This window comes from Sardina pilchardus, chromosome 5 (genome assembly GCF_963854185.1).
Source record: "Sardina pilchardus chromosome 5, fSarPil1.1, whole genome shotgun sequence".
Lineage (NCBI taxonomy): Eukaryota > Metazoa > Chordata > Actinopteri > Clupeiformes > Clupeidae > Sardina > Sardina pilchardus.
This window is the reverse complement of record NC_084998.1, coordinates 13354944-13382834: the sequence shown is the minus strand read 5'-3', so window position 1 is coordinate 13382834 and position 27891 is coordinate 13354944. Positions and strand designations below refer to the sequence as shown.

At 41.4% G+C, this 27891-nt stretch overlaps 2 protein-coding genes and 1 long non-coding RNA gene across 5 annotated transcripts; 2 read left to right on the top strand and 1 right to left on the bottom strand.

Moving 5' to 3' along the window:
- Positions 1 to 904: 904 nt before the first annotated feature.
- On the top strand, positions 905 to 16605 carry il13ra2 (interleukin 13 receptor, alpha 2). Of its 2 annotated transcripts, XM_062536544.1 has the most exons (11): positions 905 to 927; positions 1359 to 1473; positions 2084 to 2169; positions 2537 to 2697; positions 8567 to 8720; positions 9939 to 10059; positions 12268 to 12452; positions 12842 to 13029; positions 13479 to 13617; positions 13840 to 13963; positions 15696 to 16605. In XM_062536544.1, the coding sequence occupies exons 3-11, from the start codon at positions 2106 to 2108 to the stop codon at positions 15787 to 15789; spliced, it is 1230 nt and encodes a 409-aa protein (XP_062392528.1). In that variant the 5' UTR covers positions 905 to 927; positions 1359 to 1473; positions 2084 to 2105; the 3' UTR covers positions 15790 to 16605. The 2 variants fall into 2 exon arrangements, with proteins under 2 accessions (XP_062392528.1, XP_062392527.1); XM_062536543.1 differs by lacking the exon at positions 905 to 927 and having other exon boundaries at positions 1294 to 1473.
- On the bottom strand, positions 4459 to 6711 carry LOC134080229 (uncharacterized). The gene is made up of 3 exons (XR_009939182.1): positions 6308 to 6711; positions 5999 to 6087; positions 4459 to 4788 (listed from the first exon to the last, which is right to left on the bottom strand). It is a non-coding gene; the product is annotated as an uncharacterized LOC134080229 (long non-coding RNA).
- Positions 16606 to 21571: 4966 nt separating the features above from the next.
- Positions 21572 to 27295, top strand: LOC134080227 (monocarboxylate transporter 8-like). Of its 2 annotated transcripts, XM_062536542.1 has the most exons (6): positions 21572 to 21701; positions 21904 to 22233; positions 24530 to 24674; positions 25316 to 25790; positions 25926 to 26072; positions 26857 to 27295. In XM_062536542.1, exons 1-6 carry the CDS (start codon positions 21686 to 21688, stop codon positions 27154 to 27156), a joined length of 1413 nt encoding a protein of 470 aa, XP_062392526.1. In that variant the 5' UTR covers positions 21572 to 21685; the 3' UTR covers positions 27157 to 27295. The 2 variants fall into 2 exon arrangements, with proteins under 2 accessions (XP_062392526.1, XP_062392525.1); XM_062536541.1 differs by lacking the exon at positions 21572 to 21701 and having other exon boundaries at positions 21786 to 22233.
- Positions 27296 to 27891: the final 596 nt, after the last annotated feature.

Genomic DNA, 27891 nt, shown 5'->3' with positions numbered 1-27891 from the left:
ACAGTTGGTTCTCCTTGCCTAGTTACAGGGCTAACACAACTTAGGATGTGCACCAGAGGAACTCCGAGCAGTTATTGATATAAGACGGTTACACTTTACTTGAAGGTATCTCTACATAAGAGTGACATGACACTGTCATGAATGTGTCATTAACATTATAAAGTCATGAACCATATACGTCACGAACACTTTTGACATAATGCTTCTGTCATTCGGTTTTTGTCAGTGTTAGTGTTCATGTGTCATGTCATGTCTCTTATGTAAATACCTTCAAGTAAAATGTTACCGATAAGAGTTCTGCTGTTGAGATTCATGTGACCTAAAAATATCCAAATGCTGTGGCAGCTCTTTTTTTCATTCATTCAATCATTCATAATTTCAGTAATTTCCTTCACCATCTCATTCATCTCGATTTTTTCTACCTTCCTTGCCAGTGCTTCTGTTCAGGTTCAAGGTCCTGACTTGTCATGATTTCATGAGGGTCACCGTGACTCAGGTAAGTCTTGAGAATTTCTGTTATTTCCCCCTATGTGTAAATACAGTATGGCGAAAGACTTTCCTTCTGTATCTAAAATCTGGCCACAAAGTCACTTCCTCTGATGTCAATTTTTTTTCTTCAAACATGGGGGGTGGGGGAGGTACAGTAGATGTGTTACAGTACATCAATAAGAGAAATAACTCTTAATATCATGTGTATCAATTATTTTACTTACCTTTAACACAGCATTTTGATAATAATGCAACATTGCATTGTGTCAACATTAACACTCACTCAAAAGTAAAGCAGAATAAAAACAGCACAAGTGAGAGATAGGCTTACAGACACACCCATTCTGAGTGTATATTATTTATCCCTTTCAGTCAGCCATTCCTGTGCCATGCCAGAAGCATCTAGTCAGAATTGGGACATCACGCTAGTCCATTAAGGTAAGCCACCATTCTAATGAGGATGAAAACTAGGAGACTAGAGCTATTTATTTTGATACTATTATCATTGTTCCTTAGAATTTACAGAGACAGTCATCTGTGTCAGCAGGGGCTACAGCCGAAGAATGCATGTTGAAGAATGATGTACAGTATGTGTGTTTAATAAGCTATCGTTCCACAGAATGTCTTCGGGTCATAGATTGAAGATATGGTCATGAAACAATACCATAGACTTGGAATTTCCTCCGGGTCTTGCCGTCTTTGTAATAACTGTTGCGCTAACACGCTTAGGTTTCAGTCACGGTGAGATTATAAATAGACACATTGTGTCTGAGTTGCAGGTTTTGTCATTCTCCAGAAACACTCAGCTGAATCCAGCTCTCTTCAGCTGTAGCTGTTGGCACCATCTCACAGTGGTTTTGTTTTTTCAGGACAGTAGAGGGAGCTGCATATCTCATAAGGGTGCGACTTTGTCACAGGTCCATTCAGAACGCAAGCACAGGGGTCTAGTCACCCAGACTGAATTCCCAGCTACCCACTGTGAAGGTAAGACCATCTCCAGCTCTGCTATTTAAACAAATAAATGTCTTTTGCTGGTTTGCCTCCTTATCTTCTCAAAATGATCTTGAATATATCACGCTGCAGTAACAGGTTGTTGTTGTTAGCACTGTCTTAGATCTGCCAAGGTAATCGGAATGTAAATGATTTGTCTCAATTAATCTTAAACTGACGTGTTATATCAGCTCTTATATTGTTTCTTTTTGTCCCCCGTTTAAGCTCTGAGACAAGTTTGCTTGAGTTTTCATTTTCTGATTAGATAAAAAAACAAAAATGTAAAATTTGAGCTCTGTAATAGTTCAAAGATTATGTACAGTATATGACTTGCCTACATAACTAGTGTCAATAGGCTGAACATCTCTCTTTTAACCACTTGACACATGTTCTGCATTGTGTGATCTGCAAGATGAGCATTGTTTAAACTTAAAATACTGATCAAATGGGTTTGACAGACTTGAATTAGTTGACGCATATTTCTGTCCGATTCCCATGCTCTGAGGCAGATGAGCCATTGATTGTGATTTTGATGATCATGAGTGTGATGGTACAGTATGCCCTCATGGTACCAGGTGTGATCTCTCTGTGTGGGGTTCCGCAGGGGCACAGCTGCGCTCTCAGTCATGAAGGTGTCCACAGTCGTCCTGGTGATATTTACGACATACACCTGGATGTGTCATGCAGAAGGTAAAATGTTAAGCACTAATTGCTCACACATACACACACACACACACACACACACACACGCATACACACACCCACACAGACAGACACACAGACAGACAGACACACAGACAGGCAGAGGCAGACACACACACACACACACACACACACACACACACAAAAAAAAGCTCCTCACACACTCAGATGTCAGTGAGATCATTCAGTTCCTTGGAAATTGGCAGTCAGTATCTCCGAACAGGAATCCAAAAAAGGTGTGGAAGTGGAAATGAGTGTGGAAATGATTTATTTTCACCTGTAGCGTATTATGTGTGTGTGTGTGTGTGTGTGTGTGTTTGTATAACGTGTGTTACTATTCCTCTCTGTCCCTCAGTAAATTCAGTGGAGCCTCCTGACAACGTGACCATGTCCGACCTGGGACTGCTTGGTCAGCTGGTGATCCAATGGTCACCGCCAGCCAGTCTACAGAATGTGACGGACTGTACAGTTCGCTACCAGCTGGAGTACTTCAACACCTATAGAAATCAGTGGAAGGTACTGTATGAGGCACAATGACAGTGTGCTTTCCATCCTTGTACGCCTACAGGGTTTATGAATGATGGTTATAATTATAGCTTTCAGTACTGTGGTGGTTTTTGAAGGTTTGATGACAGACAAGGATATAATGACATTTACAGATGATTTGCGATTACCAAGGAAAACACACACACACACACACACACACACACACACAAACATTGAATCTGTCCACAGATTACATTTTTGATTTATGTTGCCAAACAAGCAAAACAGTACATTGCTTCCAACTGTATTGGCAGTACGTGACATACAGCAATTGGCTTGGCCCGAGTAGATTGGATGGGACACGATATAGTGCAGTCTAGCTTGCTGATACCGTCTCATATTGCCACTGACTTCCACTCCATAGAATCTGTGTCTCTGTACACAGGAGCCCAGACAGGCAAACAGCGCCGAAGGCTACACCTGTCTTCTGGTTTCGCTGGCTAAATTACAGTTTAAGACGTCACAGGTGTTGAACTTGACAAAGCTCTGATATTATGTTCCTCTAGACAGACAGATGGGCTGATGAGGGATATCATCAGTATCGCAGCGTTTGCGAATAAAAGATAACTTATCTAGTTTTTCCAGTCTCGACCATCATCGGTGCCGAGTCTGTCACAACAAAGAAGATTTATGGCTGAGATTTATTGTTGAAGGACACAGGGGCTAATACAGCATGTTACGCCCATACATACCTTCACAGGGTAGCACACTAATAAACCACCTGCCTGCACCAACTTGAGATGACATACCGCAGTGGAAGCTCTGCAAATGCGGCTATACATTGTAGTAGGCAACTGCATCTTCTCCATCACTCTCAATACTTAGCCTACTTATTTGACTGTGGCTTGTTACAAGGGGCAGTTAATAATCAAGGATCTTTCCTTCCGCTGCATTAAGATAACACATGTAATGTTAAAACGGAAACCTTGTGAGAACAACTATGACACTGATATGGAACTCTCTAGAAATCTGCACAGAAGAAGTCTGTAAAGTGCTGAAGGGGTTGCACATACCACCAGTTGCACTGGTACCTTGGCATTGTTGACTTCTGGCTGCAGAGGAAGCTCAAGATAACTACTAGCTATTTGCAAGCGGCTGTATCAGGGATGAATGCTGTCCACGGCCCTGGGGTAGTGGGTTGGGGACTGACCGTATGACAGTATAGTTAGCTTAGCTGCAAATAAAGCTTTGCCAAAAGACAGAGCTAATTAAGAAGGCACCCAGGTAAAAAAAAAGTATACTTAAGTAGTATTTTCTTGCCATATACTTATTGTACTTTTAGCATGCTATAGAAGAGCATACTTAATTGAGTTATTTTGGAACAACTATTAGTGTATTAAGTGCACTTAAAGATATTCTTTAAGACATCTTAATTATACATTAAATGCACTATTTTGTGTTAAAATGGAACAACTAAAAGTATATTTATCATACTTAAATCATATCTCAGTTTAAGTACATTTAAAATGTCATTAAATCTGCAAATTAGCATACTTATTGATATTCTTAAATACAGCTTAATTATAAATGAAATGCACTATTTCGTGTTAAAATGGAACAACTAAAAGTATATTTATTATACTTAAATCATATTTCAGTTTAAGTACATTTAAAATGTCATTAAATCTGCAAATTAGCATAAACATTAGTGTATTTCTGTTGTCTCAAAATACTGCTACAATACAACCTCGTTCTTTTTCAACATGTTTTTATTAACACTTGGAGCACACTTAAAACATACCAAAAATACTCTTAATCCAGTATTTATGAGCATATCTTAATCCAGTATTTATTATATATTAATGAGTGCATTCACAATATTCTTTAAAACTAGGCGCCTTAAATGGAAAAAAAAGGGCAAACAAATACATTATCAAAAATACTGGTTTCCAGCTGGCTAACAATTCAGCCACATGAAGTAAAATGAAGTATAAACAAAAGCTAAAATAAATAACATTTCTTGTTACTGGTAGTGCGTGGTGAGTCGCTTTGGCTGGAGGAAATAGATGAATCTGCCATGTTGTTTATGACTGCTTTCAGTGATGACACCATCTGGCAGCTCTAAAACAAGGATGCAATATAAAAAGGGTCAATATCACATTATGATACAAAGAATAATTATCACATTGTGTCAGAAAATAGAACATATACAGCGAGGATAATAAGTATTTGAACCCATGCTAAAGTTGTCTTTGTGAATGTAATGTATCGTAAATAAATAAATGTTCTTCCTTAAAATACAGGAGTCATAAGTATTTGCACCCCTATGTTAAATTCCCATAGAGGCAGGAAGATTTCTATTTTTAAAAGCCACTTATTTCATGGATCCAGGATACTAAGCATTCTGATAAAGTCTCCTCAGCCTTTGGAATTAAAATAGCCCCAAATCACATACCCTTGACCATACCTAGAGGCTGGTATGATTTTTTTTTTTTCAGTTAGCCTATTAGCTGGTTTGATTTGCATTGAGCTCAATGAGCATCAAACCAGCTAATAACTGAAAAAAACACCATGCCAATCTCTAGGTATGGTGAAGGGTATGTGATGATGAGGGGCTATTTTAATTTCGTAAGTCATGGTTGAGGTCAGGACTCTGTGCAGGCCGGTTAAGTTCATCCACACCAAATTCCATCATCCATGTCTTTATGGGCCTTGTTTTGCAAACTGATGCACAGTCATGTTGGAACAGAAAGACATTTTGGACAATTCCATGCTCCCAACTTTGTGGGAACAGTTTTGGGGATGGCCCCTTTCTGTTCCAAATGACTGTGCACCAGTGCACAAAGCAAGATCCGCAAAGACATGGATGACAGAGTTTAGTGTTGACTGGCCTGCACAGTCCTGACCTCAACCCAATAAAACACCTTTGGGATGAATTAGAGCAGAGACTGAGAGCCCGTCTCCTCGTCCAACATCAATATGTAACCTCACCAATGCGCTTCTGGAAGAATGGTCAAAAATGCCCATAAACACACTCCTAAACCTTGTAGAAAGCCTTCTCAGAAGACTTGAAGTTGCTATAGCTGCAAAGGGTGGACCAACATCATATTAAACCCTATGAATTAAGAATAGGATGTCTATTGACATCACTATACTTTTGGCAATATAGTATATTATAGTATATATAACCGATGCAAGCTCTGTAGTGCTTCATCAATGAAAAATACTGTCCATCTCCACAGCTTATTTTATGTGTTTTCATGCAGAAAAGAAGTCTGAGGTCAATTTTCACCAAAGTTACACTGTTTTTTGGACATTCATTTGCACTTACCAGGTATTCCTTTATGAGTTTATCGGGGTCTTCAAGTACACAACAAGTGCTTTCAGGTGGCAAACTCTCAACGAACCAATGATAGGATTCTGCAAAACAGGGAAATATAACTGAACACTACTTTACTTACACTTACAAATTAAGCATCTTAATGTTTACAATGCCTTTCTGTGCAACCCCCCAACGTTAACTTGGATTGGATTTTTTGGAACACATTGATTTTTAGTTGGCAGGTGCATGGTACGGCCTGTAGCTCATGGCCTAATATTGGTTTTCAAAGTGGGAGGCACAAAACTACTTCTCACTAACCCAATCAATGGCAGCCATGATCTCCTTAATCTTATGTCCCGTTTCTCCTCCCTTCCTATGGCACTCAGCAGACAGCCTGGAGCAGATGATGTCAAGTTCTGGCATAAACTTGGACTTCAGTTGCACAAGGCGTGTGAAATTCTGCACATATATTGAATCATACGAGGGTAGAGGAGACAGAAAGAATGTACAAAACAACCTAGAAAGAATAACAATTAGCATACAGACAATATTGATCTGTGTCATGGTATGTCTTGAATACAATAGTTAAGTGTGTTCTCAAATTCAAACAAATTGTGAATACAAATAACATTCCTTTAAAAACAGCCCTTAAACATGCAATGTACATTTTTGTGACTCAAACGACAGTTTAATGTAGTCAGACTAACAGGTTTTTGGACTGTTTTGTTGGCATGATCTCTGCTTAAGTGACTATGAAGAGCATTCCATGCTTTTAATGAGAATATGCACATAGGTATGGGTGTCTACAACCAAAGTAACCATGAGCTAACCTGATGCTTCTGTAAGAATGCTTCTGCACTCTGCACTGCCACATCTGTGGAGAAAGAAAGCATATCAAACTCAACAAATTTACACCATGTAAAACTATAATAGTATTAGATTACTGAATCATTTTAGAACTATGAAGAAAACGTTTAATTACATTGAGGCCTGTTTGTGATTAACAAATCACTCAAACATTTAAAGTAAGCAGCCTCTCCCATGATCATGAAAAACGTATAATTATTTAATTACTAAATATTTGGTTGTCAACAAAGCTTTTCAATGGCAAACTGCAATTTGCTTACTCTTTTAACTGATATATACTGTAAGTCAAGTGAGAGCCAATAGCCTACAATAATGCTGAGCACCTCATACAAAAATAATGAGAAGTCTAATGGTTGTGTAACGTTACAGAGACTAGAGGCAAGATGGTGTAGCTAGCTACACGAACATTAAAATAATTCAAATGTTTCTGGACGAACTTGTGTCTGTACCAATGCAAATTGTTCGTGACAATTTGGTCAAACAGACTGGCCGTATCTACGTTTAAACATTACACTTTTCAGATAATAATCGAACTATTAGTATTCTAATCTAAACCATAAACCTAGGCTGGGTTAGTGCGGGGCTAGTGGCTACCTTGTTAGCCGACCGTTAACTGCTAGCATAAAACAGTAAACACGTGGAGTCATCCTGACCTGGTCACTTCCATGAACATTCATGTTTTATGAAACAATCCCATCAAGGCATAACCATCCCTATCTTCGGCAGGGAGTAAAACTGACCTGGGAAACATGATAGCTGCTACAATTCTAACGTTAGCCTGAGATGATAACTTAGCCGCCATGATTTTTTACCTGCTCGAGTTAACATATTTACAGTTTACACATGAGATCTGCTACAAATAACGTCCTGTTCTTTACCTGTTAGCTACAATAAGTGCTGAACAAATGTTACTAAATAATAATAAATGCACAACAATAATAAAGTATGCCTAAAAAGTCTGCCTTTAAAATCCCAGGTTGAATATAAGTGTTCTTAACTGTATTAAAAAAGTTTTAGAAATGTTGCAAAATCTACTGTACTGTCAGTAGAATATAAAACAAAATACTGAAAAAGTATATTTTATACTGCCTTTAAAAATATGCTCAAATTTTAGCACACTTACAGCAACATTTCATCATATTTTTTTAAACACATTTATTCACCACTTACTAAAAGTTGAACTTAATTGCATTTTTTAAAAGTATATTTTTTAGTTTAAAGAAAAGTATACTTTTGAAAAATGAAATTAAATGCAACTATAAGTAAGTGTTGAATAAATAGGTTTATACAAATATGCTAAAATGTAACTGTAAGTATGCTTACATTTTAGCATATTTTTAAAAGGCAGTATAAAATATATTTAAATTTCACTATACTGATAGTGTACTTCAGAATTACATACTTAAGTACAGTATAGGTATGTACTAAGGAAATACAAATGTATTGCAATTACACTACTTTGAATTCCAAACACGTTTTTAGTATATTTAAGTATACTTCTTTTTGACCTGGGCATAGATCAAGTAATTTTACCATTTAATATGATAAACCTAATCAAACAGAGATTCAATTACTGTGAAGACTGTCGTGCAAATTTGTGGATTCATTCAAGAAGTCTCAGGCAGAGTCAGCAGTCCTCCTACAACAGATACATTTTCCAATTGTCAAATCAGGGTTGCCGTATGAGAACGTGTTTGCTCTCATTCCCAGGGTTTCAGAACTCTCCGGACGAGCTTGCGAGCCCAGTTTGACCTCGAGCGGGACGTGCAGGTGAAACTACGCACCATGCTGAGGGGGAAGTGCACAGGTGACGTGGAGCGCTCCAGCACCACCTTGGAGCTGACCTGGCCCCCACACCTGGCTGGTATGTAAGATGCACAATAGTTACATAATGTGTTATTACAAGCGATTGGTTTTGTTATCAATCTCAATTTGCTATGGTTCAGTATGAGTAGATAAATAGCTGTAATTTCTTCTAAGCTCAGGGTATATTAGAGTTTAATGGCAAGTTGATTCTCAGACCTCAGAATGATGACGTTTTTTGGCAATGTAGTTGCCAAAAAACTGGAGGTGTCAGCGGCCCGTATAATATGCTGTCGAAGATTACAGAAATGCATGAATACAGTCCAAACCACATTTCTGGATGAGAATGCACTAAATAAGCTTGTGGGCAAAATGTTTTCATTCCTGTATCTGATGTGTCTTCTTCTTGGGTAAGGCAGCACATGATGTAACCTGCTGCCTACATGTAGTTCAGGTGAATAGCTGTTTGGTGACCACGTCATTATGAGAAGAGAAGTTAAACAAATCTTTTATTTATCAAGGTTTGTTTTTCTTGATGAAGTGATTTCATGGTGAAATCTGACAAACAACTTCAGTTACAATGTAAGAATGTGTGCAACATATGTGTGCAAGTGTGTGTGTGTGTGTGTGTGTGTGTGTGTTTGTGTGTGTGTGTGTCTGTACGTCTGTGCATGTGCTGCATTGTGCATCTGCTTGTGGGTCTGCTTGATGTCTGCTGATCCGTGCAGTGTCATGACAAACAGATGATAGTCAAATACATGTAGGTTCCTGTTTTCAACATGCTGCAGTTCCAGAGAAACAACACACACACACACACACACACACACGCACACGCACACGCACACGCACACACATGCACACAAGCGCACACACACACATGCACACAAGCTCACACACACAAACACACGCACGCACACACACACACACACACACACACACACACACACACGCACAGAGGGAGAGGGAGAGGAGGGAGAGAGCTGCTACAGTCCTTCCAGAATTTCCCAACTGAGACATATTTTCACATTATGTAAACACTTTCTCCCCCATTCCTCCTTTCCAACATGCACAACAACAACAAATCAACGACAAACAAAACCTACAGGTCAAATTTTAGTATTGTATTATTCTGTTATTACAAAAATTACCTCTGAAACAGCTCTGTGATATTCCCTTTTTCTTCTCCTCTTCCTCCTCCTAGTATTACAGTAGGTAGTAGTAGGCTAGTCATTTCTCTTGCATACAGCAATATAGATGTTCCCTGTCTATGTGCTTGCAGGTGCCGTGGGCAGTAGGGTGCAGGACTTCAGCTGTGTGTTTCACAGGAAGGAGTACATGGAATGCATGTGGGTTAAAGGAGCTGACGAGCCCCAGCACTCCCAGCACTTTCTCCACTACTGGTTAGTTCCCAGCCCTGCCACTGCCATGCCTCTCACACACACAGTATCCACCCAGTTAGCTACTACTACTGCTGCCAATGTTCAGACATCAGGATATTACTACTGCCGCTGCTAGGACTGCTAACTACTCCTAACATCTGACCATTACTGCTAGGCTTCTGTTGTTTCTACATCTCCTACAACCGGTTTGCTATTACTAAAAGTACTAGGCCTACTACTTATCAGGTTCACTGACTGTCACTATAGGACACCTGAGAACTATAGACCCTTTCAACCTGAAAAACATAACGCTCTATTTTGTTCCCACACTTCCGCTGCATTAAGATAACATATGAATCAAATGTTAAAATGGAAACTATGACAACTGAACTCTTTTGAGATGGTCTACAACATGACTGATCTGTAGTGCTAAGAACAGCTAGTTGTAGTTGTAGGCCTATGTTGCTGTCAACTACAAGATCAGGGACAGTTGTAATAGGGGACGGCTGTAACACATTGAATTCCTCCAATCAGAAACAAGCTAGAGCGATGACACTCACTGTACTGTAGGTAATTTTCCGACAGTGGTAAAAATAAAGTATTAATTCACAAAGGAAAAAAAATAATGCATAGGTAAGCCGACCGTATAGCAGAGTCCAAAGCTTTATACGCGGCACCAGAGACAGGTTACAGACACACACACAGGTGAGCATGAGAGCAACAACAAAGAGCTGTCATGACGAGAGATAAGATGTTACTACACCAGACTCCCTAAGGGAGGTTGACCTCTGAGTTCATGGACGAGACAAACCCAAAATAACTGAGATCATCCTTTTGTTGTCTACCTTTGAATACCTTTTGGCAACAACGACAGCTAATTACTGGATTTTCCCCACACGTCCCTTCTTGCAAAAGTGAGCGTCATCACTCTACATTGTTTCTGATTAGAGGAATTCAAGGTGATAAAACGTTTCCTGTTACAACTGTTCCTCCCCAGTCCCCATCATCAAGACCACTTATTCAGTATAGTAAACATGAGTGTACTACCTCAGGAGATATTGTTCCTGCTGCTGCTTATACTACTGTACACACACACTTACTCACTCACACACACATTCCACAATACTACACACACACACACACACACACACACACACACACACACACACACACACACGCACACACACACACTAACTCACTCACACACACATTTCTATACCACATAGTACTACATACACACATTCCACAATGTTATACAGAGAGAGAGAGAGAGAGAGAGAGAGAGAGAACAAGAGAGAGAGCGAGAAAGAGAAACAACACAAACACACACACAGAAAGAGAGAGAGACACACACACACACACACGTATTACACAATAGAAAACATATAGAGGCCAAGTTCAAACCTGCTGTTTAGACCCTTCAATAGATCTCTTTTGGAAATCGACTACTGACTTGGCTGAGCAGCAAAGTCCATTCTGTTATTCCTCAGAAGAACAAAATGTGTCCTCGTCACATCGAACATAAACAACATGTTTCCGAAGCTGTCACAATAGCCTGATCGAGGGTACTTGAGGGCAGAGGTTGATCGTTAATCACATATTCCTAAAATACAGAGTATACCCTGCCTCTCTTGTTGGTGAAACATTGGATGACATTTCTTTTCAATTTGTTTTGCTCTTTTTGCTGTATACTGTAGGTGATTGCAAGTCTGAAATTGTCACATGCTGTCACAATCATGTTTACATATCAACTCCAAAACTGTTTCACAAAAATTGTAATTCTCAGATCATGTTTGCTTTTCTGTATTTTTGCATCTATATAATGTCAATGAATGAGGTTTTCTACAGCTGGTGTCATTATTTGATGAAAGACTCAGAAGATGAGTTTTGTTGTGCCTGTACAGTACATGATGGTCAGGCTACTGGCCATATACTCTGAATAGACGAGTTGGATTAGTTTACCTTGTAATAACCTACATAAACCAATAAGACTGACTAATGGCTAATACAGCCACATTGGTGTGAAGTCTAAAACAGTATTCTGTTGTTTTTACTTCTAAAAGACAAACTTAAAATACAGTTTAATTTCCATCTAATGTATTGACACTTGTCTTGTTCTCCATTACATGTGTTTTGTGCTATAGAACAAGACCATTTTTGTTTGTGTTGGAACCGACTTCAAATCAAATGTATTTCAATCTTCAGTGATTGCAATCTGTTTTAACACAGGCACAGTGACCTGGAGTCCGTGGCAGAGTGCCCAGAGTATATTCTGCGAGGCGGCGTCCGAACGGGTTGTCTGTTCCCCCGCAACACAATCAAAGAATTCACTGACTTCAACGTGTGTGTGAATGGATCATCACCTGTGGGACCTATCAGACCAGCCTATTTCAACATGCAAGTCCAAAATTATGGTAACCTCTCCTCTTTCTCTAGATCAATAACAACATTGTAAAGACAAATTTATCTTAAAAAAAAAACCCTATTCGGTCAGTTTTTGCCAATGCCACCACACTCCTGTCAGAATGTGAGCTGAGCCTACGGTGTCCTGCAGCTTATACACAATGCGGCTTTATATGCTAGAAATTACTGTATGGGTCCGAGTGCCCAGGGGGACCCAGGTTCGAGTCTGACCTCTGGTCATTTCCCAATTCCCATCTCTCTCTCCCACTTGCTTCCTGTCTCTCTCTACTGTCCTATAGCCTACGCCCCCCTAAAAAAAAAAAAAAAAATGAATGTATATATAAAGTATTGGTGGACTAGAGTTGACCCTTGGGGCTGTCCTTGTCCCATCTGTGTGCAGTGAAGCCGGGGCCGGTGGAGGCCGTGTCCCTGGAGGCGGTGGAGGAGGAGGGGGGCGAGGAGCTGGAGCTGGAGCGTGAGCGTGAGCTGGTGCTGGAGTGGAGGCCCCCGGCGGGACACATCCCCCTCCACTGTCTGGAGTACGAGGTCATGTCAGAGCACACCCGCCAGGACGGGACCAAGTGGACGGTGAGCTCTGCTCTCACAAACCTCTCTTTCTCTTGTTTAGTCATGTCATCCAAATGAGCAAACACAAGGCAACGTGCACACAGAGTGGACTGTGTGTTTTGTGGTCATGTGATGCCGACAGACTAACCTGACTTTCGCCAGATCCTGTAGTTCGCTGTCTGCTTCAGCGAAAGGCCTCTGGTGGAGCATGGCGGAACTACAAGGGTCTGGCGAGAGTCAGGCTACCGACAGACTACATGAGTAAACCAAGTCAGACAGACTGTATCTATGAGGGACTGTTAATGAGAGAGAAAAAAATTGCCCTATTGGTGATGCATGTTTCGCACTCGATTTATGTTCCCATCCCAGCCTATTAAATTAATTAATGAATTGGAATTGGTGTAATGTTTGGTTACCATTATAATGAATACCACTCATTATAGACGTGTGTTGGCTTGTGTGTCCATTAGATGGTGAATGTAACGGAGGACACCTCTCTGGTGTTGCCAGCAAACCAGCAGAGCTGCGCTCGGGTGCGGACCCACGTGCATGAATACTGCTCCGACAGCAGCTTCTGGAGTGACTGGACCCAGTGGCGTTGTCTGCCGGGTAATACTGTACAAACACATGTATGCACGCACACACACACACACACACACACACACACACACACACGTACAGTATGTCAACTGACTCACATGCATTGCGTGACAAAAGACTACTGGCACCTACATCAACCTTTAATGATAGCAGTTCACGCCCTCAACCACACTCTCACACACCCACACACCTACAGGATGTTAAGGGTTTTTTTTCCCTCTCTCTCCTCAGCAGTGGCATTCATCCATACAAACGACCTCAGCCCAGCGATGGACATTGCACTGATCTGCGTGTTGGTGGCCTCTGCAGTGGCAGTGCTCTCCCTCTGTATGTCACTGTGGATGTTCAGAAAAATGTAAGTGTTCGATCACAAAGCTTTTGGAAACCTACAGCATGTTGCGCTCCAAAGTTATGATGCGCGTGGCAAGTGTTCAGACATCACACGGTACACCCATTTACATTTACATCTATTCATTTAGCAGACACTTTTTCCAAAGTGACTAACATGTCAATTCACTACTTGCACAAAAGGCTCTCAGAGCTGTCGTTTGTTTTCCGGTGGAGCGTTAAGTATATTGAAACGGCATCTTCTGTTATATTCACTAAGACACAGAATACCCTGTTTGCCCAATAATACAAATTTTAACGTGCACGAACCCTTCTTTATCGTAACATGCTGACTCACTTGGTGCCACACCCAACCGGGTAGATGTAGACATAGATTACATTAGCAATAACAGCAGGTTCAAACACACCTGGCTCCGCCGGAAAACAAATGAGCGTATTATAACCTTTCATGCAAGCAGCCAATTATATTACAAGGGCATTGTTAAATTGCCCCCTGAGCAACTCAGGGTTAAGGGCTTTGCTCAAGGACACAACTGTGGAGGCCAGGAATTGAACCCACAACTTTTAAGGGCACTGCATGCTAGGCCAGCTTAACCACTAAGTTACCACCACCTTGTATGTGCTGTAACAGGCATCATTACAGCATGAGAAAAAAAGGTGTACAAAGGCAGTACAAAGTGGAGGTTTTAGCAGCTTGCAACAACTTGTTTGGAGAAAATGATGATGACCTTAAACACACACACACACAAACACAAACACACACGTGGTTTGTGCATACCGCTGTGATAACGGTAGACCCAAACAGACCAGAGCAAAATTAAAGGGATATTCCATTTCCACTTCCCTCAATAAACAATTGATTTTTTACCTTTCTCAAGTTCATCCAGCCGTTCTCTGAGTCTATCGATACCTCTTTTAGCTCCAGCCTTACATAGATCATTGAATCGGATTAGACCAATAGCATCTTGCCTGCTAGCATCACGTTTAAAAGTGACTAAGATTTCTGGTAATTTTAAAACGTGTCTCTTTTCAAGTTAGAAAGTGTAATAACACCAACGGAAAATGAACGTGGCTGATTTTCTAGGCTGATTTCACATGGAACTATACTCTCATTCCAGTGTAATAATCAAGGAACACCAGGGGCACAACAGGACAGTGATATCATGCAGCACCTGAAAATAGTCCCCATAGGCTAACTTCCAGCAACACGGTTTAACTGACTGAATTATTTCGCCTGGATGCTAGAATACTAACATTACTGGAAATCTTAGTCACTTTTAAAAGGGATGCTAGCAGGCGAGATGCTAATGGTCTAACCCAATGCATGCAATGATCTATGCTAGGCTGGAGCTAAAAGCGGTATTGCCAGACTCAGAGAACGGCAGGATGAACTGGAGAAAGGTAAAAATCAATTGTTTAACTCAAGGGGAGGTGGATAATGAGTGTAATTCCCCAAATGGTGGAATATTCCTTTAAGATGGACACTGCTAAAGACCATGTGGATTCAAGTTATCTTGAATGTACCATCACATTGGCAACTGCAGTCTTCCACTGATTTGTGTTGTGACGTGTTCAGGTGGTGTTGCATGAAAGCTCGCTCCAAATTTACAACATATATTTTTCACCTTATATAAGTCCTTTTTCCCCCACTTATTTTGTTTAAACAAATAACTGTAACTAATAACTAAATTATACAAATAGCTCTAACTTAATCTCTATGCTGCTTTTGGCCTGTGTAGGTGGAAGAAGAGAAATGAGCAGAAAATGTTGGACAGCTTTCTCTTCTGGGAGAACCAACACCTGAAACTGTCCCCAGCTTTGAGCCATCCCTGACCTGATGCCAGAGGCTTCATTGCCCCCTTCAGCTACGCACTGTTGCACTGAGTCAGCCCAAATTGGGGGGGGGGTTCTAACATGCATGCCTGCCTTTTCCCAGCACATGAAAACCAAATACCACCTACAGAGAATCAGACTGACGCACATAGACCAGGGCTGTTGATTGATAAATCTCCATTGGCCAATAAATCAAGGTCACCTACAGTACAGCCCTGATGTGTGTGCGTCAGTCTGGGTCAGACACATGGCTGTTGACTGATGGCAGTGGAGATCTTCACATTCAGTGTGTTCTGGCTATTCTTCCCCATGAGAATATTGCAACATGACTTTCATTACTCCGGTTTAGGTGTTTTACTTGGCAGATGTCATGTCCCAATGAGTCAGAGAGCATATTTACTGCATAGTGGCAGGTCACATAAGCTGTCATTTAAGATTCTCAGAGGTGCCATGATAACAACCATTTGATATCATGATAATGGATATGGTTGTGTTATTGTGGGATTCCAGTATAAGCCCATAAGTCTAAGGCTGGCCAGTTGAATGTTAGACTTCAAATTAGTCAATTGTGATTAATTATTTTAAAGTTACTCAAAACCGCCTGTTGTCTTGCCATATTTTAAAACGGAAAGCAGAAGAAAATTATTTATCTTGTTTTGCACTGTATACAAAGTTAGTTTAGCTGTGGGCTATAATACATCATTTCATTTGTAACATTATTGTTCTCTTTTATTGTGAGAAATGTATAGGCTACTATTTTGTGGTTCATATGAGGCTTCAAACCTGCTGCAATAAACATGTATTTGAAGACTGAAAGCCAACAATGTGCAATAAATCAACATGCTACACATGGCATTATGATATCAATTACTAAGATTAGAATCATGAAGACTGGAGACAACTCTAAACACACCGCAACTGCCTTCAAGTGTAACTAAAATGCAACCTAGGGTGTTTTTGTGAATGTACTGAGTCAAACTTTCGTTTAAAAGGCAAGCATAAATGCGTCGGAACGGAAGTGGCACTTTTAAGCTTGTCTGTGTTGCAACTCTCACTGGTAATGGTATGGCCACACATTTCCGACCCGACACACGCGTGGTGACGCACGTCTTCGCCTCGTTCGTCGTGAGTGGGCGCCACAGGTCGGGAACAACGAGTGTAAATGGGCTGTGTAAAAACACAAGCTGGTTGCACGCCAGTGTGCATTGTTATACCATGTAAAGAAATCAATCTCAGAAATCTCCCTTCGCCAATAAATCAAGGCCGCGGGGAAAAAATGCCTAGACATACCTGCATACCACCCACAACCCTGATGGAAATACCGGCATACCACCCACAGCCCTGATGTACAGTATGTACCAGACTGACGCACATACAGTATATCAAGGCTGTTAACAGATGGCAGTGGAGATCTTCACGTGTTCTTGCTATTGTTCGCCATGAGAATATTGCAACATGGCTTTCATTATTCTGGTTTAGATGTTTTACTTGGCAGATTTCATGTCCCAATGGGTCAGAGAGTAGATGTCCAGTTACAAATGTTTTTTTACTGCATAGCAGGTAAAATAAGCTGGCATTTAAATGGAAATTATGCAATTTTTTTTAAAACTCAATTTACTTTAACTGAACAGCTTCGGAGTCTTTGGAATGGTTATATGTCTTTTTTCGGGTTGGATAGTGGCTGTTTCGCTTCTATCTGGCGACTGTGAGCGGAAAAAACACCCTTGCAACTTTGGGCCCGTGGGCCGGAGTTCTGACAAACAGAAAGTCTCCAGCCTCGCGACCATGCTCATGAAAAGGAAGACTGACCGATTGAGTAGTGTTGTAAAATATACACACTAAAGCTGTAGGGGAATTCCTGCAGAGAAACCTGAAGGCGTAAACAATATACTGTAACAGCGCCAAACCTGCATAGTTTTTCGTTAAGATTGTCAAAGGTGCTGTGATAATGACCATTTGATATCATATCGGACATTTTGTCCTTCAACAGCCCCCTCCCCCCAGACAATTGCACTACCCTATCCCACCCATGAGTTTTCTATTTATATGTATAAATGTAGCCTACAGTACATACTGTAATTACACTTACTTATTATATGGCTCTCTAGAATGTTGAGGGAGCTCCCATTCACTTTGAATGGACCTCCCCAACGTTCTACCGGTCAGTTATTTTTGCATAATGACCGCTCCGAAGGTATAATGACCGCTGCCAATGGCAACGGGTTCACTCCGCTAGTTGTTGCGGAAGCCACGAAACGGTAGCCAAGTCATTGCTAAAGACACATTGAGATAAGTTTATTTTCTCGTTTTGGCAAGTAGCCGTATAATAAGCGCGATAATGTATAGAACGCCGGTCATTATCGGAAAATAATTCCCTTCAGGATGAAGCAAAACCCCTCCGCTGCGTGTCGGGGTTCAGTTCATCCTGTCGGGAATTATTTTCCGATAATGACCGGCGTTCTATACATTATCCCTTACATAGTTACAACGTTTAGAAATAACAATGTCAAACTAGAAATGTGCGTGTCCGAGGACCTGCAAGAGTGGGCTTGCAAAAATGCTACCCATGTTTACAATGCTAACCAGGTTGATCAGTTAACTTGGCTGATGATTTCTAGCAGTTATGTTAAAAATGCTAATGATGCTAACAATGCTATCTAAGATAGCAATGCTAACCAAGTTGATTAGCTAACTTAGCTGATGATTTCTAGCAGTTATGCTAAAAAATGTAATAACGCTAACAATGCTATCTAAGCCAACAATGCTAACCAGGTTGATTAGCTAACTTAGCTAATGACTTCTATTATGTCAACAATGCTTAAAAAAAGGCTGCCAAAAAAAAAAAAAAAAAAATAACAATAATTTCCCCATTCATTTCAATGGGACCGTAAACCGTCGAAAAACGGGAATATCAGAAAAAACAACAACCGGCAGCCATCCGACATTAAAGGAGAATTCCGGTGTGATATTGACTTAAAGTGTGTTGAAATATGATACCGAGTGTGAGCGATTGTCTCAGAGCTGATCTCGACCTGTCAGCTGTTCTCCGAAACCCGGCGGTAGCTCAGCAATAGTAAACCTGGTTTTCAACATTACTGGCTCGGGCATCGGCGTGCCGTGCAAATAAATCACTGTTTTACACCATTAATGAGGCTCAAAGTAACTCCACACTTTATTGGTAGACTTCTGAGGGCCCTGACATTTAAAACGAGACATCGAGAACTTTGAAAAAGCACTGGTTGTTTACTTACATGAGGCACTTATTCAGGCAGTCACTTTCGAAAGTTTAGCGGTAGCAGCCATCTTGAATCTAGTCACGTGACTGATTCGTGACTGGTTCACGTAATCGCTATGTCTATGCGTGCACTAGTCATGAATCAGTCACGTGACTAAATTCAAGATGGCTGCGACCGGTAAACTTTCGAAAGTGACTGCCTGAATAAACAGTCATGTAAGCCACTAATTAATGGTGTAAAACAGTGATTTATTTGCACGGCACGCCGATGCCCGAGCCAGTAATGTTGAAAACCAGGTTTACTATTGCTGAGCTACCGCCGGATTTCGGAGAACAGCTGACAGGTCGAGATCAGCTCTGAGACAATCGCTCACACTCGGTATCATATTTCAACACACTTTAAGTCAATATCACACCGGAATTCTCCTTTAACAAGCAACCTACACCGGATCGGGTAAGAGTCGTTTACATGAATTCTAAAATGTGACCCTGTAAAGCGGAACCAGTCGTTTCGGTCAAATTTGCTAAATTAAGTCATTGTGCTCACATGAACGGCCATAAACTAAGCTTTCCAACGATATGTATATCGAGGGTATTACACAAACTATCGCTAAGATAACCGCATCCAAAGTTGACATGGTTATCCTGTCACGATATGCCAGAAGAGGAGAAATCACCTTTTTAAGCGACGCGCACAACAGGAATGACAGCAAATGTGTTGAATCTTCGCCGGGTTTAACATTCAAAACGTATGTTTTTCCGTGAAATGCGTTCACGATATGAAACTGTAGACTGTTTACAGTCGAATCATGCGAAAACGTGAAATTCAACATTTAAACCCGGAAGTTGGTTATTGTTGATTTTCTCCAAATAACGTTGTGCGCAAAACGACTGATTTCGCTTTGAATGGTCACAAATCACCAAGGATTAATAAACCCGGCATTGGAATTGCAGGCAGTGGAATGTCCACTGCTTGCACAAAGTAAGTTGTTGTGGAAGACAATACATAAAAAGCACATGGTTGCAATGGACAGCCAGATTAGAATACTGCCTCCTTTTGTTTTTGATAATCGCCTACACTCTTAAAACAAATGGTTCTATATAGAACCTTAAAGGGTTCTATAGCTTGGTACATTATATGGCATATGGCATAACCCTCAAAAGGTTCTATATACATTTTGTTTGTATGGACAGCTCCCCTCCACTCTGTGATGATGTGCTATCAAACACATTCTTGTCAATAACTTTCCCTCTAAGGAGGAACATTATTGAAGGCAAATGTTGTCAGTCATATTCAGTCGTTTGCACTATAATGTTGTTGATCAGAACTGTTTATCAGGTTATTGTAAGAAAAATAAATGATAATCTTTTTTTTATTTGTTTGCTTATTTGTTGGTCATATACTGTACACTGTTGAACATTCATAAAAGGTTTCTTGTGCGAGAACAGTTCTTCGAGGGAAATAAGAAAACATTTTGCAATAGGTCATACAAGTTTCATAGACTGCTTGGCTGTTATTCTTTCAGCTATACACAGACGTATTTGTTTAAATGTGCAGCTCCGTGCAAAACATAGACAGACTTTAGTTTTATTTCAGTGAAGTCTGCAAATATTTAAGACAATCTGCTAAACAATTCTGATGGATGAATGAAGAATTGTTTTTTTTTAATACCGCAATAATTCTGGAGCTGCATATTTATTTTCTTGCTTTTGGGTCTGGCCACAAATAATATAATGGCCCAACTGTAGGGGCGGCACCAAGCATGCATTTGTGCACACAATTGGATAACACTACGACCAATGTTTACTGACTACACACATGTTGTTTGTCCATAAAATTTGCTGTCTGTCATTTTGCCACAATAGCTGTAGGAGGAACAGAGAGTACTCCACATGTTAAAGTAGTTATTGCAAAGAGGCCCAGTGTGGCATTATGTAGGCCTATGAGGGTTGTGTTTTACAGTAAGTGCACAGTTCAGTGCAGTGATAGCTTTGAGGAATGTTTATCAATCTTATGGTACTGTATGCACTTTGACTGATCTGTAGTGTATGTTTACCCATGAAGGGTAAACACGTGATGAGCTGAGTGAAAATGTATCCTCTAAAATGGAGGAGGCCTTCCGTGGGCAGCAGTTCCTGTCTGTCTGTAAAGGGCAGACGTGTGTTGGAGATCTTCTGGGCTGTTTTACAGTAATGACTCTCTGTCAGGCCAACATCTCCTCTCATAGCACTACTTCAGACAATCGCACTCATTCATTAGTACACTCATTTATGCACTTATTACACCCACTGATGCACTTATTGTGTTTTTTTTTTTATTGTTGTTAGAAATGCTCTTAAAAAACCTAATTGTTTTTCTTTCCATGTTGTAAGTCGCTTTGGTTAAAAAGCGTCAGCCAAATGAAATGTAATGTAATGTAATGCCTGGCCAGAGGCAGAATGGTTGCCATTGCACACCAGGACCCCATCAGACAGGAAACTGCCGATGGTGCTACGATAGCAGGACACTATACTGTAGTTGGTTGGTTTTCTTCAGAAAGAAAAACAGCTGTTTCAAATCCACCCTTGGGCAAATGTCCAAAGTCATCTAAGAAAATACTCCTTCGAGGAAAACAGGAAATATTCATCCACAGTTCATCCACACTTTCACAGACTGCCAGAATGTTTACATTTGCAGGTCAGCTCAGTGCATAAAATGAACATTGAACTTGTTTGACAACGAGATAGTTAATGTTTGGTTTTTTATCTGTCTGCATTTGATTCAGGCAGAACAAACTGCTACATAATTGTTGGTGGATAGATGCAGAACTATTTTATATCAACTGTATTATATGGAGCTGCATATTTAGTTGCTAACTTTCAGAGAATGTATGCCACAGGACCGCTGCCTGAGACAGCCAGCAAGGACAACGTTGGAGGATCCTTGACAAGGAAGAACAGAGAATGTAAAAATAACCCAATCGAAGGAGGAAACCACCTGACCACAGAGACAGAAACAGTGGAGTCACCAGCCGTAAACATTCATTCAGTACTTCACCAAGAAGCCTCCTTAAACTTTCCAGAGGGTGGATTTGGGTGGGCAGTGGTTTTGGCAGCCAGTTGGTGCAATGGGTCAGTGTTCGGCATTCAAAATTCATTCAGCATCTTGCACACGATGCTTGTCAGAGTCCATGAGGACAACGATGGCAATTCATCTCAGTTCACAGTTGGTACGTGGCCTGGATGCACACATATTTGTAATCTGTCAATTTTGGTCGCAGTTATGAGGGGGAAAAAAAGTCTAGCTCACCATTAAACATTCGTATTTTGACTATATTAGAGTTCTGACCTCAAACCGATAAAACAACCCGATGGGGATGAATTATAGCGAAGACTGAGAGGCAGTCTCCTCGTCCAACAAAAATAATTCTCAGTTCACACCTAAACCTTGTGGAAAGCCTTCCTGGAAGAGTTGAAGCTACAAAGGGTGGACCGACATTATATATATATTATAGGGTTATTAAACCCTATGGATTAAGAATGAAATGTCACCTAAGTTTATATGCGAGTCAAGGCAAGTGACCCATATCTTTGGCAATTATACCTTTACCTAGGGGCAGCCATGGCCTACTGGTTAGGGCTGCGAGCTTATGACCGGAGGGTCGCCGAGCAGTCCACGGCTGAAGTGCCCTTGAGCAAGGCACCTAACCCCTCACTGCTCCCCGAGCGCCGCTGAAAGAGGGCAGCTCACTGCTCCGGGTTAGTGTGTTCACCTCACTGTTCACTGTGTGCTGTGTGTGCTCACTAATTCACGGATGGGATAAATGCAGAGACCAAATTCCTTGTGCACACAAGTATACATGGCCAATGAGCCTGATTTGATTTGATTTGATTTCAGGATTTAAAAATCCATTATAAGAGGAAATAGGGGAGGGGGTGATGATGAAATGGTGAATGCACTTCCTAGCAACACACTTAAATCGTTAAGGCAGCTCACTGTTGATTTCTTAGGGACTGGAATGATGGTGGACCTCTGGAAACATGTGGGGATAACAGACTGTAGCAGGGAGAGATTAAAGATGTCCATAGAGATCTCAGTCAGTTCAGATGCACAAGATGTGAGAACACGATTTGGGATTTGGTTTTCAAGTCCTTGAGCCTTTATGTGTATTCATCGTCCTAAATGATCCTCTCTTTCAGATGACTGAAATGGGAAGCAATCTTGCTCTAACAAGGAGTCTGATCTGATATCATTCTCAAAGCGGGCATAGAAGTTGTTCAGCTCCTCTGCGCTCACGCTCTTTCCTTTGTAGTCTATAATAATTGTTCTTACCCCTGCACTCCACATGTCTGTGGTGGTAGAGCCACTGTGTGACCTTTTCTCTGTACTGTCTCTTAGGGCGTATTCATTCACACCAGTCAAAAAGGTCTGAACCAAGCAAGAAACGAACTTGAGTTCGTTTTAATCGAACTAAACAAGGCAGGTGTGAATACGCCTTTAGTCTTGGAAGGCAGCTGTCCGAGCTCGGACTCCCCAGTCTGTTGTCTGGAACTCTAGTTGATCCATGATTGGATATGGAATGGGTTGACATGGCCCTTTGAGACCAACATACAGAAAAAGTTGGTCATCCTATAGGCCCTACGGTTCTCACAGAACATTGTGTCTGGCCTGCCCTCCTTCTGGTGGGTGGGCGACAGATCGAAACGAAAAACAATGGTTTTGTGTCATCCTAGTGGGGCTACTACATGCTCATCAAGTTTCGTGCAGCTCGGTCTTTCAGTGTCCCAGGAATCATTGACGCAAAATTACTGAAGAAGAAAAAAAAGACAAAAGTCCTGAAGAAAAACAACTCTGACTAAACCTATAATAACTAGATGTACAGCACGGGGGTGGAGTGGCCCTCGGTGACTAAACAAAAAAATTCCATAAAAGTCTACAGGGGCTACATGCTCACCAAGTTTCATGTGCCCCGGTGAATCGTTGACCAAAAATTCAGGAAGTAGATGAAGGGGAAAAAAAACTACACTAGCGGCAGTTATAACCATAAAGAGCCATAGACACGTTGCAGACATGCAAAGTAAAACAAAACAAAATCAAAGACAAACCAGTAGCATCATTTATGTGGCCAGTGCACAGACACAATAGGTAATGAAACAAGTCTTCCACTTGAGAATAGATAACCGAATCACAACAGGAAAGCATTCCATCCTGGAGTACCTGGAGTATTCATCCTTTGTGCCCATTTATAATGATTAATTAAATATTACCAAATGAGATGACTATATTCTCCCTTATTCCACAATTAGTGAAACCCAATCAAATCAGTCAGGATTACATGATCAGTTTAGTATGCACTCAACTATTTCAGTATTTCTTTCCCTTACCTGAACTTGTTTTCATTGACTTGCATCTTGTGTGTGTGATGTATATTTGTATTTTTTCTTTTTTAAAAAAATCTGTAATGGCATGTCATCATGACTTCTGAAGCCCTCATCTTCACCTCTCCCCATCTGTTTCTCCCTTAGCCTGGATTGGGGCTCTGGCCATGGGTATGATATTCCTCTGTTCGCCTCTGGTCAGCATGAGCACTGACCGTTTTGGCTGTCGCCTGACAGCAGCTGGAGGAGGTCTAGTGGCCTTTGTGGGACTTCTAACCTCTTCATTTACAAAGTAAGACTGATTTAACCACACACACACAGAGGGAGAGTGTGCATAAACCTTGGCTTTTCTGCAAGCCTAATAGTTATGGGCAGGGCTGCCAAGTCTCACCCATTCTCACACCACATTTCTCACGCAAAATATTTCCCCATTCAGTGCACTATATATATATATATATATATATATATATATATATATATATATATATGTTTTTCTCATGATGATAAACTTTGGTCATTGCCTTAACATAGAGGGGACATATACTATTTCTTGACTCCTTTAAAGGTATGCTGGCAACAGTGCCCCCACTGTCCCCAGCTAATCTTGCTAATCTGTCCCCTGGCCAAAATGCAGCATGCCTGGGGCTTGTTACTGAGCAAAGCTACGGTCAGCCAAGCTAAAGCTGCATCTGATTACCCACCACCTGGAATACAATGCTAAAACTAGAAAAGCACTCAGAGAGCGCAGACCTCCGCCTGTATTGTTCCTCCTAGGTTGTCATACATTTGAACCTAAAGTTTAAACCATACACAAACTGTTAAAAGTATTTTTTCTTCCGTGTTTACTATTCTCTCTCTCAATACAATATGCTGTCCTTTTGAGCGGTCCTGTCCATCCATTCTGTTTTGACCTGATGTGCTCTGTGCCTGCAGCTCTCTGGTACTGCAGTACATCACATACGGTCTTCTGTTTGGCTGCGGAAGCTCGTTCACACTCCAGCCCTCCCTGGTGATCCTGGGGCACTACTTCCATCGGCGCCTGGGCCTGGCCAACGGGCTGGTCACCGCAGGCAGCAGTCTCTTCTCCGTGGGGATGCCTGCTCTCCTGGAGGAGGTGGTGGCGCCGCTGGGTTTAAGCAGAACCTTTCAGATCCTCAGTGCACTCATGCTGGTCCAAGTAGCGCTGGTATCTGTCACGTTCCGTCCACGGCTTACATCTTGTAACCATGACAACGAAGACTCCATGACGCCATCCACCAATCAGATAGTAGGAAGTTGCTGTCGGAGGTTTCGGACCCGAGCAAAGCAGTTCATTGGCGTGGGGGTTTTCCATGTCTCTTCCTTCAGGGTCTGGGCCTTTAGTATTGCTACAGCGGTGTTGGGCTATTTTGTACCCTATGTCCATCTGGTAAGTACACACTTTGATTACATTATGGATTCATGAAGGTCCTTTTTTTAGAGGAGTGTTTTAAAAAGAAAAAAAGCATTAGTGGAAACTTCACAGCAATATTATGTCAAACACGGCTATGCGTGTTCTCAACAGATGTCGTTTGTGGAGGAGCAGTTCTCGGAACACACTGGCAATGAATGGGTTGTGCTGGTGTCAATTGGCGTAAGCTCTGGGATCGGGCGTCTTACCTTTGGCAGTATGGGTGATCTGATTCAAGGTGTCAACAAAATCTACCTGCAGGTGATTTGGCCTATTTTCTGACATAGAAAAATGACGTCATTGAGATAATGAAGAGAGTACTGGAAGTTGATGTGGCGTGTTCATTTAATGGAAATAGCCCAAACAGCGCTTCAGGCTCTTTTCACCATGTTCTTGGAAGAAACTCATATGCACAAAAGGTCTCAGGTGGCAGGTCACAGTGTACTGTAGGTATCACAATAGAGGTCTGACAATTTCAAACATGTCTGCTCTGCAAACAAAGAGGACGGTACATTGTGAACAGTGTTCCTGTTCTGTTATGTCATGGAACAGTAATGCAATGTCTTGTTTCGGCAATGTATGTCTGTGTCAAGTCTCTTGAATGTTCTATGTATGCAACATGCGACTTACCTGCCCAAGACAACTTTCCCTCTTTTGGGACATTAAAGTTTATCTTATCTTATCTTATTATCTTATCTTAACATTCCCTGTAATCTTCAGATACAAATACTTTTTTGGATTGCCCTGAGGAACACTCAGTAGAGTCGAAACGCGTAGGCTTATCCAATGCAATAAATTATTTTGAACTTTTTTCACTACATCGGTGTGCCTCGGACTTTTGACTGCCTTAAACACAGCACAAAGTTTCTCTATACAGGACAGTCGCAGTTTTTTCAATTTAATTTATGTCCATTCCGAAGAGCACCCGATTTTAATCTTTATATTTGACCCAACGCAGCACTCTCCCTCTCTCTCTCTTCACTTTTTTGTTTTTGTTTTAAATCATAAACATAATGTGCCGCCATGTTTTCCCTCTCCTCTTCAGGCTGGCTCCTTCATGCTGCTTGGCCTGGCCACCATACTGATGCCCCAGTGTGTAGCGTTTGAGGCGCTGGTAGCCATCTGTGGGCTCCTGGGGCTGTGCGATGGCTGTTTCATTTCTCTCATGGCCCCTGTCGCCTTCACGCTGGTGGGGCCCCAGCGCGCCTCCCAGGCCATCGGCTACCTGCTGGGGCTTATGGCGCTGCCCATGACCGCTGGGCCTCCACTTGCAGGTCAGACACACACTAATTCAGCTCAGTTCACCACGACTACAGTACACCATGACCACCATGTTCAAGTCTAACCAATTCAGCTTGATTCAATTCCATTCAGATTTGTACAATTGGTTGATGTAGTGGTACAAGGTGCTATTACCATTTTTGACATTATGTAAGAAAACAGAAATGTCACGTAACACCTTTAATGTCATTTGTAGTATTCAGTATCCCCCCAATCATAGCCTCGTCTGTCATGTCATCTGAGCATGTCTAGGTTGATTTTGTTTGCAATGTCAAACAGCAATATCAGGCTCACCTGCTGACTAGAACTGTGAGTATGACACCATCAGGCTAGTAGAGCAAGTTACACTGGGGAATAGGTTGTAGTAAGCTAATGTTTAACTAAGCTAAGCTAACAGTGTACTTCTGGCCTCACAAGCTGATACTGCGTGCCCAGAAATCACAAAGGGGGAAAGAAAAACATTAACAGGTTGAGTGTGGTGGCTGAGGTCAGAGGTGGGGCTATGTTGTCATCGTTAAGTGTCCATCTACTCTTCTCTGTTGTTGCTGAGGGACTGGATTCACTGCTTGGTGACTTGGCGACTGAAAACTTGAAGTATGTCCAGCGTGTTGCTGTGAAGGACAAAAAAAACCCAAAACAAAACTTGGAGCTTGTTGGCTAGATGTGTTTTTATTAGTCAACTGAGTGGACCTACCAATGGTATGAAAGGAACGCAGCTCTTGTCTCACCCTAACTAACGTTAAAGGCCAAAAGCAGAGCCGGGCGGGTCCTGGCAACACGATCTGGTTGAGATCCATGC